Raw genomic sequence first — 19,938 nt, forward strand, 5'->3', positions numbered from 1 at the left:
TAGAAGACGGAAAGGTGAGGTATAGGTGGGCATAGACTGAGCCCAGCAAACATACCTCCAGAGATGCCACCTCAGGGCTCTGAAATGGCTGAAAGAACCAAGACTATAGATGTTCTGTAACCAGGAAACACTGCCTACAGCTCTTGAGACACCTACCCCGCAGAAGCTGCTGAAGCACTAATCTCATCAAAGCCTCTGTTCCAGCAAAGCATAGAGGCTTCTGCTTAGTAACACAGGACAAGAAAAAGGAGAAGCATCAACTGTCTTACAAAGCTTTATAAAGGAATCTATACCTTCAGCAGTCTAGAGTTTTGAGCAAAGAAGGAGCCCTTATGGAGACTTGCATCTCTCTATCACTAGGGACATGACACCTGCATCAAAATGGTGAATGCCACTGACTAGCAGACTGCATCCACTGCTTTCAGTGGATGTTCTGGAAGCTCCTTTGGCCTTACAAACTAGTGGGAAATCCTTCTTATTGTTAATTTGTGGTGAAGTGTAGGAATAAATTCAGGTACTCTAGCAGGTAAAAAAGGCTTTGCCTCATATGCATACACATGGAGCACAAGAGTACACTTTCCATCATTGTGGGGAAGAGACCTTGAAAGAGAAATGCTAAAAATACCAGGATACCCTCCCTGCCATGCTCTGTCAGCCTAAGATCCTCTGACATCGTGTCCAGTCCTCCTAGGAAATGTATTGGCATTAGGCAGATTTGACAGTGAAGGCAGAAACTGCTGAGATGCCTCCGCAAAGATCAGCTTTACAGCTGTGTAAATGTAACACTATTGCATTTGTTATGCATGGTAATACTTATGGCACAAACAGGACATCTCAAAATAAGAGGCCAGCATTCCAACTGTGCAAAATTTTGACACATGACGATGTAGATTTCCTGTGGAAACATAAAAACATGGTGAGCTGCCACTGCTTGAACATGATCCCCTCTCAAGATGGGGATATACAGACACACAGGCTTAGATAAAGGCTGAACATGGAAGGACATCGTCACCATGTTGACTGTGTGACTGTAACCAACTTGCTTATGGACGTACATACTTACGCAGAATAGCAGCAAGCTGAAAATTCTTGTGATGCATTCAAAATCAAGTAAGTCAAATAAGCAGTTTTCAGAATCCATCATAAGAAGTCACATAAGCAGATATCTCACAGATAATCCAGATCTCACAGTAGTAGTTGGATATACTTATAGGAGACTTTTCATAAACTCACAGTTTTAGAAACTGACTGCTGAGGGCATGGAGTTGACTTGGCTTCTGGGAATGATGACATCTGATACAGGAGCAGGTAAGACCTGCTTTGGAGAGTGTTTTGGAGTGCTGGCTTCTACTATGGAATAGAGACAAACCACCCTGAGATGCAGCAACTCTGACCTTCTGTCATTTGGTGAAAACCCTGAATTAGTGTTTGCAAGCAGAAGTGCTATTTTATCTCCAGAATAGTTCCTTCCTGAAGACAACACCTGCTACAAAATGCCTATCCTCTGAGAAGACAAGGAAACAACCTTTTAGCATTTGGGCTGTATCAAAACCCCTCTTCTTTCTATTTTACTGAAACAGGAAAATGAGGAAGGAAGTAGCATCAGAACAGAACTGAATGCTATAACCACTGAAGATTTTGTTCAACACCCAGGGTCTTGAGATGTTCCAGTTTCAAGCTACAGCTAAGCTACACTAGCCTATTTCTAAAGAAGATTCAACCTTATTGATAAAGATTGCCTTACAGTTCCTTGCACACCATCCAACAGGCTGGGCAGAAGACTTGTGTGCACAAGAAAAGAACGACTATGAGTGCCTACCTACGGAGTCCCTCTGCTTTTGTTTTTCCTTTATTTTTGGTGACAATTGATGGGGATAAATAGTCTGTATTGGAGGAGATGCTTATCTGAAAAGCTGGAAAGTTATGTGTCCTGTGTGTAGGCTCTATTTGTGAAAGTAGTGACCATAACATCTAGTCTGGAAAAATTGAGTATATCATCTCCTTCACACAAGAAGCAAAACTCCTCAGAAAGGTCTTTGGCTCGGCCAAATGGGACAGGTTTGAGTAATGCTAAAATTGAAACAGTGGAAACCACCTTGCTTCACGGCCTGCCATACTAAGACTGATGAGAGGGGAAATTCAGTGGTAAGAATGTTGTTTATTTAAACTAGTGATGCGATTCCTATGATCGCATGGGCCTGCACAGGCTTCAGCTGTGCAAGCTATCCCTCACAGACAGGGACAGCTGAGGTCCCTTGTTGAAAATGTCACTGGTTGCTGAAGAGAAACTGCCTTCACTTTGAGAGGCAGTTTCACAGACACTGACAACACAGCACTTTACATTAGAGCCCCAAAATGTTCTTGGCCAGCTGTCCCGGGGTAGTGCCTATGGCATGATAAATTTCATGAAGAAATACTGAGACGAACCCTGGGATCAATGTTCACATGATAAAATTTATCTCAGCACTCTGCTGTCTTACCAAAGACTAAAACAGAAAGTCACCTGTGAAAAGACAGAGTCTAACGAAGGCAGTAAGAAAGTGCCTTGAGAGCCTCAAGGACAGTGGGAAGTGGAAAGTGTCATTTTTTTTGTTCGTAACTAGCAGAAAAGGAAGTTACTCCAGTTTGAAAAGAGGCCTCAAATTTGTGCTAGACCATAATCCAGAGGACTCAGCCATAACCTCTCTTTATGCTGTAGATGACAATTACTATCTACAGTGTCATCTAACTCAGATTCACTCTTGTAGTAAGACACTCAAACTGACTGCAAGTATACTAGAAACAGACATCATTAGGCTTCAGTTAGAAGCACTATTGCTAACTGCTGAAACTGTCCGCTTTTTCCTAGGTATCAGTGAAGCACTATTCTCTAATGTCATCTCACACACATCATTGTCAAATGTGTAAAGCTACCAAAAAACTTCCCTGCAGACCGGGAAGCCTTGGAGAACTTCCAGCTTCTCCAGCTCTTGATTACAAGACAGATGAGCAGGAAACCCTGGTCAGATGTTTTCCTTCTTCCTAGACAGCAAATGATGAATACTTGTGTCCTTCTGCAAGTCTGCATGTCTGAGTAGGAGAGGGGATTGAAGGCTGCCAAAGAGTTAGTTCAGAAACTTTTTCTGATGTTCCTTTCTTACCCTAAGGGTTAAGGTCCTGATAAAAGCAATGGACAAGCATGTTAGGTACACTGCTCAAACAAGCGAGATTAATGCATTCATACTATGCAATGAAAAATTAAGCAAGCTTGAAGCCACATCTCCGAGCAAGAGAAGCCACAAGTGAAGATAATTATATCCATGGGGGGGGGGGGCAGAAAAAAATAAGGTACTCAAAAAGAACACTAAACACAGGGAAGTAAAACAGATCCAGCTACAAGGAAGTGCCCGCTGTCACTGGACTGGAGCTGAACAAATGTTTACATTCAAATTTAACAAACATTATTTACCAATTTAATTGATGGACTTAAAAAAAAACCCAAACAAACTTAAAAAAAAAACCCTAAACCCTGATGCCTACTATTTCCAAAAGCAATATAAGAAGTTAAATTGCACAGGCAAACATCAAAAAGTTTGCAAATGTGACTTCCATCTGCAGACTCTTCTGCTGTCCTCTTCTGTCCCCTTGTCACCTTCTCCTATTAGACTCTGTCTCTGCCCTTACCTTCATATCAACTCCTGTTTCCTAACCATTCCCAGCTTTTCTTCATGTTTGTAGATATACTTCAGAGTGGTATTCTCCTTCTACATTGTCTGTAAGGCCAGACACACAAATAATATAAAGATAAGCCCCTCCTAATACTTCTTGTCACAGAGGCCTCCAGTTCAATGAAGGTTTTATCTGTTCCTACAGCTGCCAGATTATTAAACCCAGAACATCCCTGTTACAAAAAGCAGCTGCAGGGAAAGCAGAGTATGTTTGGTATGGACAAACCTTCAGTGCATTAAACTGACAACTCTATCAACCTTTATTCAGCATATGGAAATTAAGAGTACTCTGGTATTTTTAAGTTGGCCAAAACTTGTTTTTTCATGAGAACACCAACTCACATTCCCTGGATGCCAACATGATCCCATTCCCTCCTAGCTCATAGTTACCTAGTCTCTGACCAAGGAAAGCTTTTCAGAAGACAGAGCTTCTTTCTTTGAAGCAAACGCGAGCTCAGTTTCCAATAATGAAAAAAAATAAAAAGGGACACAAGCAGGTCATCAAGGAATGTTCTCCTTTGTGTTATTTTGATATGATGATGCTACAAGACTGCTGAGAATTAGTTACTGATTTGAAGCACAGGTACGAAAGCATCAGGATTATGAATTTGCCGTTGTTCAATGTGCTGTCTCTAAAATTTAAAACTATTTTACACTGCTTTTTACAGGTGACTTCCTATGTTTATCATTAGTAAATGGATTTATACAGTTACGCTACAACCTCGGAGACAAGACAGTCATCCTACAGACCTTTCAGAAAGCCTGTACCAATGGAAGTACATGGCATTCACTCAAAGCAGGAAGAGTTGGCAATGAAGGCTACCTGGACCTGGATGGTGTGAACATTACTCATAAAGCTAGTCCTGGAATGAACGCACTAGACACACGCACAGATTTCTTTGTTGGAGGGGTGTCCTCCTTAAACCTTGTTAATTCAATGGCAGTAGAAAACGAACCCATAGGTTTCACCGGTTGTATACGAGAAGTTGTTATCAACAACAGGGAACTGAAGCTTACCGTGACTGACCCCACAGGTGGAGCTAACGTTGGTGACTGTGATGGAACAGTCTGCGGGTACACGGTGTGCAAAAATAACGGAACGTGTCAAGTTGAAAACTCAGGCTTTTCTTGTTCTTGCCCACAGGAGTGGACAGGGAGCACGTGTGAAGAATCTGTTCACTGTTCACAACACAGATGTGGGTCTCAGGCTCTCTGTATTCCTCAACCTACTTTGTTTTCATATACCTGTGTGTGCGCACTAGGCTGGTCAGGTAAATACTGTGATAGCAAAATCCATTTTTTTATAGCAAAGTTTGTCGGCAACTCCTACATCAAATACACAGATCCTTATTATGGAAAAAGAGACCTCCAGCATAGCCGCATTTCTTTAAATTTTACTACCAATCAATCTGAAGGCTTAATAGTATGGATGGGGAAAGGTGAAGATGAAGATAATGATTTCCTTGCCATTGGTCTTGCCAATGGAACACTAAAAGTTGTGATTAATCTTGGAGAAAGAATATCTGTTCCTCTAATTCATAGCAATTACTCCTCCTGTTGTGATAGAAGGTGGCATTTTGTTACTGTAGTTCAAAACCAAACTTCTATTAAGGTTTACCTTGATGAGGAGCTAATTCTTTTTGAAGATATTGATCCACACAGAAAATACACTGCTTTAAACTATGGTGGTATTTGTTATTTTGGTGGGTTTGAAATTGGCAGGGAAGTCAATACAGTCACTAGAGGGCTTTTTCTCAAGGAATTCATTGGTAAAATTAAAGATGTTGTGCTCTTCCAAGACTCTAAGAAGATTCAGCTTATGAAAGCAGAAGGGTATAATGTTTACAATGGAAATTATAGAAATTAACTGAAAAACTGTCTAAGACTCTTTAAAAGTGATAAATTTTCTTTTTCTCCTGTTTCTTGTGGTAGCTGGCAGCATAAAACTCAGGAACCAACATAAGGAAACACTTAATTATTATCCCTGATTAATTAACACTATACCTAAAACGTCATCAGATGTTTTCCTCAGAAAATTACTTATACATACTCCTTAGTATTTATTTTGAAATAATGGGAAAGTCTGAGGTTTTCTTCTTTATTGTTCTAGAAATAGTTCTGTAGACAAACAGGTAGTAATTAGCTTATAAAGCCAACCGTCACTCCAGTATTAACTGTTTGCTGCTTTATGAGCAGACAACTTACCTGCTCCTCCAAAACTCTTACATTTCATTAGAATGCAGTTTCTCTTACAACATTGTAACAAGAAGTGTAAAATTGCTGGGGGGAGAGGGGATGAATAGATGTACTTGGGGTAAAAAGCTCAGGTTTGTTGTAATGAGATTTTTTTCAAAATCACATCTGTAATTAAAGTCCACAAAGACTATTGTAGGCAACAGTTGTTCTCCCTCCCACCTGAGCCTCTACCCATTGGGTATGCATTTATGTGAAAGGACAGAACTTAAGCCTGTCTTCACACTAAAATATTCCCTTTGAAGAAATGATCTTAAGAGCAGAAAATGTATTTCACTCAATTACTGAAGACACATAAAACATACCTGATGGTTTTGTGCAGCAGAGGTCTCCCTTATGTGACTACAGGAAAATGTTTTGATTTAACCCTTCACAACTGGAATGTGGGAACGTGGCTGTCTGCCTACAACTAACTTCTATTCCTAACAGCTTGAAAACTGCAAAGTCTAAGAACTGCTTTGCTTTAGCTTTCTGGCTTATGTATTGCTAAATGAAATTTTACTAGACAAAGGTTTTGGCCACAGTAAATTGAATTTCCATTACTACATTCTTCATTAACTTACAATCTCAAAAGTACATAGAGCTCTTCATATGTAAATGCAAAAATTCTATTCCTTCTGAAAAAAACTCATTTATATTCTACTTTAGTGAGCAATAAAAAAAAAAAATCAAGTTCTATTTTAATGTGCTTAACAAGGGACTTATGATGGTATCTACATTTCTCATTTGACTGCTGGCTCATTATCTAAGTAAAATCATTAAATAAAAATAATAGCAATTGATTCCTGTCTTTTCCTTTTTTACTTCACTATTGCTCAAAATCACACAATGAACCATCATCTCCTCACGCAGAAATTCTCTGAATACAAGTCTTCAGTGGGTACCTATAAGCAACAAGTAACTATTTCTAATTTGATTTTTGTCTTTCCATAAAGCAGATATGGAGCAGAGACAACAAGCACAGCAAAACTAGATGCACACATTTGCTTCCACATAATCGTAATTAGTATGTAGCAATGAATGCACTGCCAAGTCAGTTACAGATGAGTTGAAGACAACTAATGTGGGGTAGGGTGGGGGTGATGGAACTACCCTGAGAAGTTTTAATAAGCATCTGCCGACATCTTTGTGAGGCTCATTCTATCCTCTTCAGCTGCTCTGAGCCCTCAAATGACCAGCCTGATCCTTCCCCTCTCCCCAGCAGGCAGCTCATGAAGCCCACTTGGCATCTGAGGTGCCCCCAGATTCTTCTCCTCCTTCAGTTTCTCTTAGGAGAGCCCTTTATGGCCACGTGATGCCACGGGAGCGTATTCAGGGTTTATCCTGTTCTCTCTGGGACTCTTGGTGTACTGCCAGTTCCTCATCAGCACACACTGCTTTCTGTGGTCTGACTAGGATTCAGTGATTCAGTGTAAAACCAGTGATCGGAGCACCTCCAGCTAATACGAGTGTTGGAAGGAGAGTGACTGAAGGCAACAGAGAAGACAAAATCCTTTATTCCTGTACTAGTGGGATTTATTCCCATTACACTAACTCATATTCTAGGACCATATCCTGGAAACTGTTGCTGCTTGTTAATTTAAACTCTTAACAAAACTCTCCCTCAAGAGCTGATTTACTGTGGCTCTTTTTGGGTTCTACATACACAAGGCAGGTAGCAAAGCACCTGGCAAACCTGAAAAATGTTTACATATTCTTTCCAAAGAAACTATTTCTGGTAGTTCTGTCAGAAAGCATTCCCATCCTTTCACTACGGATAGTTGCAATTTTCACTGCTCCCAGTTTGTTTTTGAAGCACAAATGGACGTGAATATGAGAAACTAATCACCAGTGGACCAGGAGCAGACTACTCTGGAACAGGTTAAAAGAAGATCTTTACAAACAGAGCTACCGATTTTAAAACTTACTCTAAAAACCAAAACAATATTTTGATGCACTTCTATATCTAAAGAACTCTGATGTAAATATTTAAACAACACATGCATAATACTGCCGGATATAGTCAATGGCACTACTGCTACACAGACCATGGAATTAATTTGGAAAAGACTAATTTAATCACATCATGTTATCAAACTATAAAGTAGAATATTGTTTCTAGTTTCCAAAAAACTAAGGATTTTTTCTTTCTGCGTCTTCTCAACTATGAGTCTAAGAAATATTACCTAATAAAACTCTACCACCCCCTTTACTCCATGCAAGATTCTTCATTTTAGTCAGTTTGACCATGTAGCTACCTGCACGGTATCCAAATGGAATTTTACCTTAAAATGTATTCATAATTAAAACTAACAATTAGTGTGCTGTTAAACTGGAAAGATCTTTACGAAGAGGCTTTTCTACAGCAAAGTGCAAAATGCTACATCAGTACATAAAGTGATGCACTCAAAGCAAAAAAAAAAACAAAAAAACAAACACTGAAAACCAGAACAACAAATAAGTTTTCCTTTATATGGTGGAATACTTCTGTTGTTTCTGACAGACTCAACAAAATGACCAGTGGATTTTAAGAAGTATAAGAGCAGAACATCTTAGTTTGTCTTCAGGTTTGCATGTTTTCTGGCTTTTTGTTTTGCATCAGTGGATAGCAGTCACCGCAAAATATCAATATACTAGAAGTCCCAATGGTGCAAAAACCCTTCTGCCCTTCTCCCTCCCGCCACCTTTACCCCCCAAAACTTGAAACGACCAAGCCATGAAGCATACAACAAATGTGGCATTCTGTATCTCAGCCTGCTGTATTCATTTAGCCTACAGTTTCACACCTATGAAATCAAACACACACAGTATGTGAGAAAGTTTTATCATTTTAGAATCAAAATATCCCTTAAAATATTTACATTTTACAGTAAAAAGGATAGCAAAACGCAAAGTAATGTACAAGCTTAGGTATTCAAGTTTTTGAAGCATGGAAAATGCTGGGAGAAATGAATTTACTACTACAAATCATATTTTTAAGAATTTAGGTTAAAAATGCTTTCTTATTAAAATGAGTGCCGTTTAAAGCAGTAACATTCGAGCAGCTCAGCCTTCCAATTTCTGGTCACAAACTGCTTCAGATGCTTAGGAAATATTTGAAAAACTAATGAAATACACTTGAATTGTTTTATTGTACTATCAAATAATTAAAAAAAACTTCACACCACCAAGCATGTTCTATTTTGTAGTAACGTGTGTGGATTCTGAGGCTCTGACAGAGTCTTTAAAAACAGTGCAATTTAAAAAGAAGGTTATTGTATGAAATTCACCTTTAAAATTATCAGAGCATCTTAAAACAGAAGAGAGCACAAATTACCAAAGGCAGCAACTATATTGCAGACTTGACTAAAGCCAACTTCATCAGCTAAGAAAACTTCTAAGCCTTTATTGCATATTAATAAAAGAAACCTTTAAAATTTTGAATATACAGCAATGTAAAATTTTTAAAAATATTAAACTCCTACTTCTAGCGATAGTTGGTATAATGAAAAAAAGGATGAGTATTGGTACATCAAGTGGTACCAAAACACAGACTTGTTTCTGCAAAACACCAACACAGAATAAAAAAGATGGCACAATCCTAGCAGGCTTTCTCTTTTTGTTTTATACAAAGTTTTACGACATTACTCTTAACAGTTTGTTTAAATAAAATTCTAAAAGACTGCCTGCATCTTTTTACCTTTTGCTTTTAGTTCTGTCACTGTGGTCCCTATGTCTCTCTCTGTTCTTTTCACTGTCTCGTTCTCTATGCTTCTCTTTGCTTTTCTCCCTCTCCTTATCTTTTTCATGAGACTGTTCTTCACTTTTAGGCTTCTCTGTCTTTTTTTCTGGGTTTCTAGTCTCCCTGGGGCTTTTTCCATCAGCAGCCCTATCACTGTGTGGAGATCGCAATCTTTCTTTGTCTCTCTGGCCTTCTTCCCTACTCTTCCTATCTCTCTCTTTTTCCTGGTTTCTGTCTCTGCGTCTATTTCTTTCAGAATCTTGCTCCCAGTATTTTTCGTTGTTCCACTCTTTTTCATGTCTGTCTTTCTTCTGGTGATGGGAATCACTGTAAAATCTTTGTCTATGTTGATCATTTTTCCCTCTACTGAACCCTCTCTCCAGATGCTGCTCCTGTCTGCCCCAAGGATCACTGTGGCGTCTTTCTGGTCTCCTACTGTCTTTACTCTGAAAAAAATTTTCTGGCCCCATAAATCTTGATTGTTTGTGAGCCACTGGTAGCCCTTGTGCAATGGGTCCGGCATAGTGTGGTGGCTGACCTGATAAATGTGGTGGCCATGGCATCATAGGATTTTGAGGAAAGCCAAAGCCAGGAGGAGGAAGAAGTGGAGGTGGTAAATGAGAAGGAAATCCAAACATAGCATTGTTTTGTGGAGCGAAGTTATGAGGTGCAGGAGCCTGAAACTGAAATCCAGGTGGATTAGATTTAGGATGCTGAAAATTCTGCTGTGGAGGCCTAACAGATGAGAAGCTGCCACTTGTAATAGGGCTTGGAACATTGGAAATAAATTCAGAATGAGAAGAGTTTTCGGTTTCAAAATGAGATGAAGTTGCTGCTGGTCCTCTTCTAAATGAATTCAGTGTTTCAATGTTTTGCATCACTGCATCTTCCTGTAAGTGTTTGGTATCTTCCGCTTGTGATGCAATTGTGTTATCTGCTTTTGCTTCAGATTTACTGTACTGTGTCTCACTGGTTTGCGCATTGCTTTGATACAGGTTTACACCCACTTCTGCAGAAGATTGCTTATTCTCTGGTTCCGTTTGATCACTTCCTGAAGCATTCTGTCGGTCTTCATTTCTGCTAACATCTCCTTCCTTGTTTTCCGAAGCATTAGTCTGCTGGCTCCGTCCAGCTGCCTGCCGTGGGTCTCTCTTAAGATTAATAAATGGTGATGATTTAGAGGCATTAGCAGTGGTACCTTCAGTAGTGCCTACATTAACATTGTTCTCATTGGGCTTTTTCCCTGCATTTGATGAGGAAGAAAAGCTGGAATTTGTGGTCCTTCTAACCTCCTGTGCAACGTTATTATCCTTGTCGGTTAATTGCTGCTTTGGGTCATTTTCTTCACTTTCTTCAGTTTCTTTATTCTGAGACTGAGCAGATAAATTTGCTAAAAATGCTTCTGTGGAGACATCTGGAGGTTTGCCCTTAAGACTCAGTCCTGACAGAGATCCAGCACTTCTTGCAGAACTTGAGGTCCCTACAGCTGCTGCATCCACAGTTTCAGCAGTATTAGTGGATTCTTGTAGATCATCCAAACCAGTCTTTGCTTCACTAACTTCAGTAGTTACATCAGCTACATCCATGTTTTCTTCTTTTAAGGTTGGCTGTTCATTTAATAATGGTATATCTTCACTTGTACTTGTTTCTGACTTGCTGTGTTCATATACCTGCCCTGTTGTACCCAACAGGCTTTGAAGAATATCATCCACTGGCAATGGTTTATTTGCTAGCTCCAGAGTAGAAGGCTGATTTTCCCATCCAACCAGGACTCCAGGAAGAAATCTGAGAGGCTTTGGCGGTTCATGTTTGGTACTTTCCACCAGCGGTTCAATAACTGCTGGAACATCTTCTATAGCAGACTGCTGAGGTTTATTTCTCTGCTTGTGTAGCACAGTTGTGAAGGAATTAAAAAAATCGTTTTCCTCTTCTTCTTCTAGTGCCAACTCATGATGAGAGACTTCAGGTTTGTTTGGCTTGCTTTTCTTCTCTGGTGGCAAGTTACTCAAGGTACTTTCAGAAGCTTCATCAACAAAACTATTAGTCACACTTGCAACAGCAGTAATCTGCCTCTTCATTTTCTGGCGAATTATCAGTCCCAGTAATAAATTTGGTCGATGTATTTCAATCCCTGTACAAAATTGTAACAGCAATTTATCATCTCCTTATGTTTCAGTTACGGCAATCATTTTAACAAAATAACCCCATACTTTCATAATACATTATAGAAAGTATTCATTTTAAGACATTTGAAATGTCTGTCATTAAAACACAACAAACAATACTTAAATAATAAAAACTAAATTTCCAACATAAAAATTATTACTTCAAACATTGCAACTTAAAATTGCTTTAAGTATTATATTGCCCATTATAACTTCCAAATACAGAATATGAGACAGTTACATAGGACATCTAGTCACATAAAAAACACAGAAGTTAAACATCATGTTAGTCTAACACAGCTATGGTCTGGTAACAGTGGTAGCAAAGCACAAGAAGAAAAAAACAAAACAAAACAAAAAAAAAGGTAAAGAGCACACTTGCAACCACAACGTCTCCTCATCAATCTGTGTAGAAATACTTCTTCAAAGATTTACCAAGAGTGACTTCCCAAAATACTTCCCCCATCCCAGGAAGGCACTGTGTTTAAAGGTATCCTATTAGCCATCTCTTCACTATGTATTTTGTTCTGTATAATTTAGGTTCTTGCAAAAACAAAAACAAAAAAAAAAGTAGAAAAAAAGAATCATAGAATCAGCCAGGTTGGAAAAGACCTTTAAGATCATCAAGTCCAACCATTACCCCAGGACTGCCAAGGCCACACTAAACCATGTCACTGAGGGTCTCACCTACACATTTTCTGAACACTTCCAGGGCCGGTGATTCCACCACTGCCCTGGGCAGCCTGTTCCAATGCCTGAGCATCCTTTCAGTGAAGAAATTTTTCCTAATATCCAGTCTAAACCTCCCCTAGCACAGCTTGAGGCTGTTACCTCTTGCCGCTCATCCTTTCTTCATTTCAGCCCTACCTATCTCAGAAGAAGAAATCATCCACAAATTTTTATAACCAAAGTAAACTGTTAAAAAGTAAGTGGGTGCAAGCAGAACAAGTGACAGCCACTTCAGGATTTTTCCTTCCTTGCCCATCTGTTTTTTTCAATTTATTTTTTCTTTTTAGGAAGTTTATGACACTTGAGGAGAAAGGAATTAGTACATTTAAAATAATGAAAAATACTATTTTAAAGTTACAGTATCAATTTGGAACTCAGTATGACTACTGTCATAGTTCACTTGCATCACTGAATTTACTGGGACTGTAACCTACAAAGTCACTTAGGTTAGAGGAAGAATGCAGTAAACACGAAACAAAGTTATGCACAGTAAATTTTTTGACAACAATAAAGTATCAGAATACAATGGGAAAGTATCTTACAACGGGAAATAAATGCTTTTTCAGGGAAGCTAATATAATACTATGGAAAACCCCTGACATGTTTGAACAGAACAGGTTGCACTTTTAAATTTAATGTCTCTTATAGTTCTGTTGTAAACCTCTTTAAGTAGTGTTATGATAATACAGTTCTGAATTCCAAGCTGTACTTACCAGGCCCATCAAAAGGCACAAGATGATGTGGGACTTTATCTGAGGAACCTAAAGGGATGAGGTACAAATCTTTCACTTGCTTCATGTTATTGGCTGCTACACCGTAACGTTTTCTACTGCTGAAATAGGCAAACAACAACGCATAGGATATCTGATCCTCTTCAGTTACTGGGGTAAAGCGAACTACACATATCTCCTGTTTACAAAGAGAGAGAAAAAGATGGTCAGATGCATTTTTCTATATTTTAACTGATTTAGTAACTGCTCTTTATTTAAAAGTGCAGCTCAGAGGAGGAGAAAAAGTCTCCTCAAAAAGGCAGAAAACAACAGAGACAGAAGGAGCAGAAACAGGGCCAAAAATAATTAAGGAAAACTGGAGAAAACAAGTAAAAAGCATTTAGTGCAACAAAAAGAATTACAGTGTATGACACAAAAAAGCCAACATTTTACCAGTGAGCTAAACACCAAGTTTTAGGGCAGCATGTCAGCTTCCAATTACTTCCCTGCCCACCCTTAACATTACCAGAAAGCTTTATTTTGTAGTCTACTGTGTCCAAGATACCCATTAATACTAGGGGAAGACCCATATTTAGATCCCAGAACCATACCCAGCTCAGGAGCTGATGCTGGGGCTGATGCTGTTTAATGGTTTAATGACTCTGAAGATGGGACCTTACCAGGGGCAGTGGTTGATAAGCTGAAGGGCTGGCTGCCATTCAGAGGGGCCTCAGCAGACTGAGAAATTGGGCTGACCTTTGTCAAGGTCAGTAAAGGCAAACACAAAATCTTGTGCCTTGAGCTGGAGTAACCCCAGGCACCAGGACAGGCTGGGGGACTGACTGGCTTGAAAGCAGCTTGGCATAAAAGGACATGTGGAGGTGCTGGTAGACAAGTTGAATATGAACCAGCAATGCGTCCACGCCAAGAATGTCAAAACTGCATGCTGGCTGACAGAACTGAAGCAGCCATCGGGCCAAAGGAAGTGATTATTTCTATCCATCCAGCTCTTGTGAGAGCACATCTGGAGAACTCCATCTTGTTTTGGGCTCCGCAGCACAAGGACCCAGTAGGACAAGTCCAGCAGAAGCCCACCAAGATGGTTTTGCACACTGTAACAGTACCAAAATGAAAGGGTAACAGTTGAGACGTGAAGTGGCATCCAAACATTCATGGTGAGTTACTGTCTCAAAGGAATACAAGGATTCTCAAACAGCAATTGAAAGGTTAAGGTTAGATAGTAAGAAAATAAACACCACCAGCTGTCAACCATCCCATTAACTGTCAATAATCCTTGAAGTATCATGTACTTTCCAAATGTTCCAGGGAAAAAGACCACGATCTTGAGGGTAAACATGATGTATGTTAAACCACAAGCCTTCCAATATGTAAATTTCTTACCTTGGTCCCCGAAGCTTTGATTTTTTCTACATACTCCCAGACAGTGTGAGGCGATATCCTACCACCTACTTGAATACTATCAGGTAAATCCTACGAGAAAAGACAACAGAAATCTGAATCCAACATACAAATTGTGGTAAATCCTTCATCCAGTATCTGTTCATATATTCAAAATATACTTAATTCTTTCAGTTCTCAAATTGTAACTTTAAAATCTCAGTAGAAGTTACAACAGTAGAAACAACTTGATTTAACTTAGGGATATTTAAATTAAGATTTTCAGCGCAAAGTAACTGATCCATACTACATTACTTATCATTCAATACCGTTCATCTATACCTTCCCAACGTTATTTATTTCAGTAACATTAACTGCAAACAGAACTGTACTGTGCTCTGGAAACACTCTAGGTTATTTGGAAGATCCGTAAGATCAAACTGCGATAAGAAGCTCACGCCTATGTAAATAATAAATTTTCAAAATCTTAATCATAAGGGGCAAACACAACCTAGACATTTGTGTGTACATATAGACATAAATTTGTTCTGGGATACTTCTGAGTTCACTATTCACATGCAACAAACCCAGACTTTCAGGTCATTTGGGAACACCTAAGGAAAACTTCTTTATTTTTTTAATATAGCAGATGAGTTTTGAAAAGCACATCATGTTTGTAAAACAATCCTTCGGTATTAAAGGGGTACTGCATGCCCTGAACTTCACTGAAGGTTTATGACAAAGTAAAGACAATCATACTAATAGAAGACCTTTTAATTAGAAAGCTGATGCATCCTCTGTCACTGGTAAGAAGTAACACTGAGCCTTATAAGCTCTCTGATCTTTATGACATGAATACAACTATTTTAATAATAAAATTATTATAAGCAGTTGCATCCTTTTCCTGCCTCTCAGACACTGAAAGACACTACATAATTTTTTTTTGTTACAGGGACAATTTAGTCTTAAAATGGAAAATCAGGACCAGAATTGCCACCAGATAGGCAAAAACTTAAAAATTAAACCCTGTTACACAGGTTTCTGTTGTAGAAGATAAAAAGACTTCTCACACTGCCAACACGAAACACCAGGAAACACTTCTCTTACTAAGAATTGGTACTGAATTGCTTAATGCTTTGAATTCAAAACTGAGCTACAATTTTCTCACCTCTAATTCAGAAAAGGGATGCCACCAAGGGGGTTATTTCAGCAGCAATTTTGTTGTATCTTCCCTGCTACTTTATACTATAGAATATGCTCCACAATAAACAAAAAACAGTTCAACTTTTACACAACCAGCTCTTGAAATACAGATGCTCATCCTCAGGAAACATTTTACAGTGAGATGAGAAGAAAATACATCAAAGAACTTGAATCTTGATGAACCCTGGGGTCCATGTAGGACAAACTGAAAAATACTTTACCTGCAAATTCATACCCTATGTCATCCCACAAACACTTTACTCAGTACAATGATCATGCTTCACTGCCTTTCATCATGACACTATTATTAGCCTAAAATGTAAACAGGTTGCTGAAGTTAATAAATGAATTGTTAATTCTTTGCAGTAAATATAAATACCTCTGTTAAATACTCAAAAGAGCCAGAAACTGGATAAGCCTTAATAACAAACTTTGCCACTGAAGGCATATTGATAAAACCCTTCCAGATGAAATTCAGGCGTGCCAGAAACAGGCTTTCACATTCCACAGTACCAGGTGTTTCTGACCTAAAAAACAACAAACAAAAAATCACTTTGTTTACAACATGATATAACCCGCAAGATAATATAAATCACCATTTTTCTTTCTAGAAGAAATGATGTGTCATTAAGAATTTTCTTTTTCTGTTAAGCATACTTGAAGGTCAATGAAAAGAGAGAGGCATACAACAATATTTCTCATCTTCCAGTGAAGTAGACGTAAGTTACAGGAAGGGCAGTCAGATAAGCAGCACGTTAGTTCACTAATGTACCTTTTAAGAATGGACAGAAAACAACATACTGCCTGCTGGCCTACCCTCACCCTGCTTTCCTAGTTCCCGCATTTTGTTGCTACATTGTCTGCCCACCACCTGAATGCCTACATCCCCCTTCCCAAACCTTGCCCCTCAAGCTGGCTCCCGATCTCTTTTCACCCATGCATTACTTCCACAGCTTTTGTGATCGTCTCCTCCTAATTAACAGTGTGTCCTAGGCACACTATTAGTGGTTTTAAGCTAGCCACCAAGCAGTACCAGACGTGCTGTTACAGTAACACACCACATTTCTTTCTGTCTACACTAGAAATTGCCTCTTTCAATCTTCAGCAAGTTATGCAAAATAACTTCAGCAAGTTATTCAGAAGTCCACCATCCTTGGCAAAGGATCACACTGTCCTGATAAAGGCAGAATTTCAGCACAAACTCTGGTCAATTCTAAATAACTGGGAGTCAATGTTTGTCTAGAAAACCTTCCCTCAAACCAGAAAAAAACAGCCTCATAAATTGCAATTTCCTCTTTAGTGGGTAGCACAGTAGATTATGGAAGAAAATGAAGACAGAACTGACAGCAAATATGGCAAAACATCAAACAAGGTGCTGTTAACTTTCATTTCTAGAAACATGTTACTTTAGAATTTGAAACTAGCCTGATTTATCAATGTAAATGCTCTGTTTACAGCAATCTCAAATTCCCTAGCCTTATATATAGAAACACACACACACTCACTCAAATGCAGAACTGTACGTACTATGTCCCTTAACAGAAAAATACGAAACCTATATCCTGACTTTTTTAATATGAACTCAGGTGCCGTTTTAGACCTTTTTGCACCATAAAACATAAGGTAGCTTACTTTTCCCCAAAAGATAATGTGGCAATTAGAAGTTTATAATCACAACAATATATGAAGTATTATTTATACAAATGCATAGCATCATTTACTCCAGAAGAGAATCCCATTCCTAAAAAGAGGCATACAATTTCCAAGTACACAAATGGATTACTGAAATGCCATTAAAAAAATTGGCCTTAGTTATAGTAGCTTAACAAGATTAACAATGTCTTTCATTTAAAAATACTGTTTCTACGTTTTATATTACTTTGGGAGAGGTGTGAATGATGATTTTGATGGGTCTTGCTTATCATCTTCCAGTAATTCCGAAGCTAATATACTTGATGTTGAAGAAAGCGCATCTGCAATGCTCTCTGCTTCATTGTCTGATTGCTTCCGTGCAACTCCAACAGACACTTTCACTTTTTTCGCAGAAGGATCATCAGTAGGTGGTGCCATTCGGCCTACAGGGAAAGAATTGCAATGCCTTTTATCTAACAAAAGAGGATTTCCTTTGAAGACATGGAAGATGCATCAAAAACACTATATATTGCCATTGAAGTGGGGTAGCATAAACAAAGATAAATTTTATACAGTTTATACATTTTTATACAATATTATACATAAATATGGCCACTAATGGGATATGATAAAAAGGAATTAACAACAGTATGTACACCCACATTAAAGTGATTTCTTTCTCTGAAGTCTTTTGTAATAGAAGACAAGTTTATACCCATAGCCTATCATTTAAATAGTCTCTTTTGTAAATCATGAAGTAAAACACTGCTTCTACATCTCTGTCAGCAAATCCGTGAAAAAAACCCACATTTATTTACATTCCTGAGGTACACCGAGATTTATGATTGAAAAGCATTATACAAGCATGTGTACTTATTCTGATGTGCTTTCAAAATTACCTATACAGATTTTGCAGTTAAGATCGAAGAGATGATTTTTATGCTGACTCGTGGTGTCTGGAGATGAAGATTCATTTACTTCTTTATCTTTTTCAGCTTCCTCTGACTTCTCAAACAACTTCATATTGGGTTCCTAAGAAAAATCAAACACATTTCTGTTAGCCTTTTTTTCTTCTGTTAATATTCCTAATATTGCTGTTCACATTGCTTTGATATTTTATGGCCATGTTCTTCCCTTCAGACATAAAACTCTCCCTTCAGCCGTATAGCCTTAAAGGCTATCACAAAAATCTAAAAATCCATTAAAAAATGAACTGGTATTCCTAAATATTTCTTACGTAAGATTCAGAATACTTTCTACCATTGCCAGAATTCATCATACGGTGACGGACGCAATGTGGAAAAACACAAAACCACCAGGCCCAGAAGTGAAAGTGAGTAAGGATAAGAGAAAAATTAAACTCAAATCAGATCTAACATATAATCACAGATCTAAACAACAAAATCATAACCAAACCAGTTTACAACCAAATTATCTATGAACTGGATACACTTTGTTGTCATTTCTTTTCTACCTGAATTTCCATGGCTTCCTCTTGTTCTTTTATTGGAGTTTCACTTTCAATTTCTATTTCTCCTTTGTGAGTAATTTTTGTGATAGGTCTTCTTTCAACTTCCCTCTGTTCTTTCTCAATCATTTCAATTGTCTGTAAAAGCAGGAAGTTACATATATTTAAATCTATACAGTAACATTTGGAATACCACAACATAACAACAGAAAATTAGGAAACCACCTAAGGAAAAAAGAATATATTCTTACTTTGCAAGTGTCAAGTAGTTTCATAAAACAAATGCACAAGCAGCCATTTTAACTTGACCTACAGTGCAGCAAGTCCTTATTGGTCATGTATTTAACCAAGTTATAAGTCAGACTTTTGACACAAAAATTAAAGATAGGTAATTCTGAATTTCAAATAGCTAAAGAAGAAAAATGCATCAACTCTATTCCCATAATAATAGGGAAAATGTAGGACATACAGATTTGTGAAATTTTTCAATAGCTCATTTTTTTGGTACATAAACCTAATGCTCTACCTCAAAAAAACATTTCAACGTATTCTTAAGCTAATGAATATGCTAATTCTGATCAGTACTGCTGCTTTGCTCTGTTGCAAAAAACAAAATATAAACCATTATTTATAATATTGCTTCTTAAAGCACGGTTATACTTCCTAAACTAGAAAGAGTTTGTGTTAGCAGTCCCCAGTATTTTAAGCCTGGATTTATAAGGAAACAGGATTCTATGACTGCTTTATCTGTCTGCCAAATACTTACAGTTACTCTAACACATGCTAGGGAAACTTCAGAAAAGATCAGTAAGTAGCAGTCTCAAAGTCTTGCTTAAATAGTAAAAAGAAAAATACCGTCAAATGATACATTGCTATTTGTTTCACACATTGTATTCCATTTCAACTTCCAGAAATTTTGAAGTATTTCTCTGAAATATTTAGGACCCTTCAGTAATTTTCAAGCAGCATACAC

The 19,938-nt window shown here is 38.1% G+C and overlaps 1 protein-coding gene across 1 annotated transcript in view; it reads right to left on the reverse strand.

Annotated features, from left to right (window-relative positions):
- Window positions 1-9,614: 9,614 nt before the first annotated feature.
- The window catches only part of PHF3 (PHD finger protein 3), a 40,527-nt gene continuing 30,203 nt past the window's right edge, over window positions 9,615-19,938 (reverse strand). Inside the window, exons 9-15 of the mRNA XM_010011721.1 lie at window positions 18,972-19,103; window positions 18,397-18,529; window positions 17,745-17,940; window positions 16,245-16,392; window positions 14,666-14,755; window positions 13,268-13,463; window positions 9,615-11,791 (exon numbers count right to left, since the gene is read on the reverse strand). Of these exons, the coding sequence (XP_010010023.1) occupies window positions 9,615-11,791; window positions 13,268-13,463; window positions 14,666-14,755; window positions 16,245-16,392; window positions 17,745-17,940; window positions 18,397-18,529; window positions 18,972-19,103 (3,072 nt within the window). The remainder of the gene's footprint in view (window positions 11,792-13,267; window positions 13,464-14,665; window positions 14,756-16,244; window positions 16,393-17,744; window positions 17,941-18,396; window positions 18,530-18,971; window positions 19,104-19,938) is intronic.

Source organism: Nestor notabilis, unplaced genomic scaffold, assembly GCF_000696875.1.
Source record: "Nestor notabilis isolate BGI_N333 unplaced genomic scaffold, ASM69687v1 scaffold19113, whole genome shotgun sequence".
NCBI classification, from domain to species: Eukaryota; Metazoa; Chordata; class Aves; order Psittaciformes; family Psittacidae; genus Nestor; species Nestor notabilis.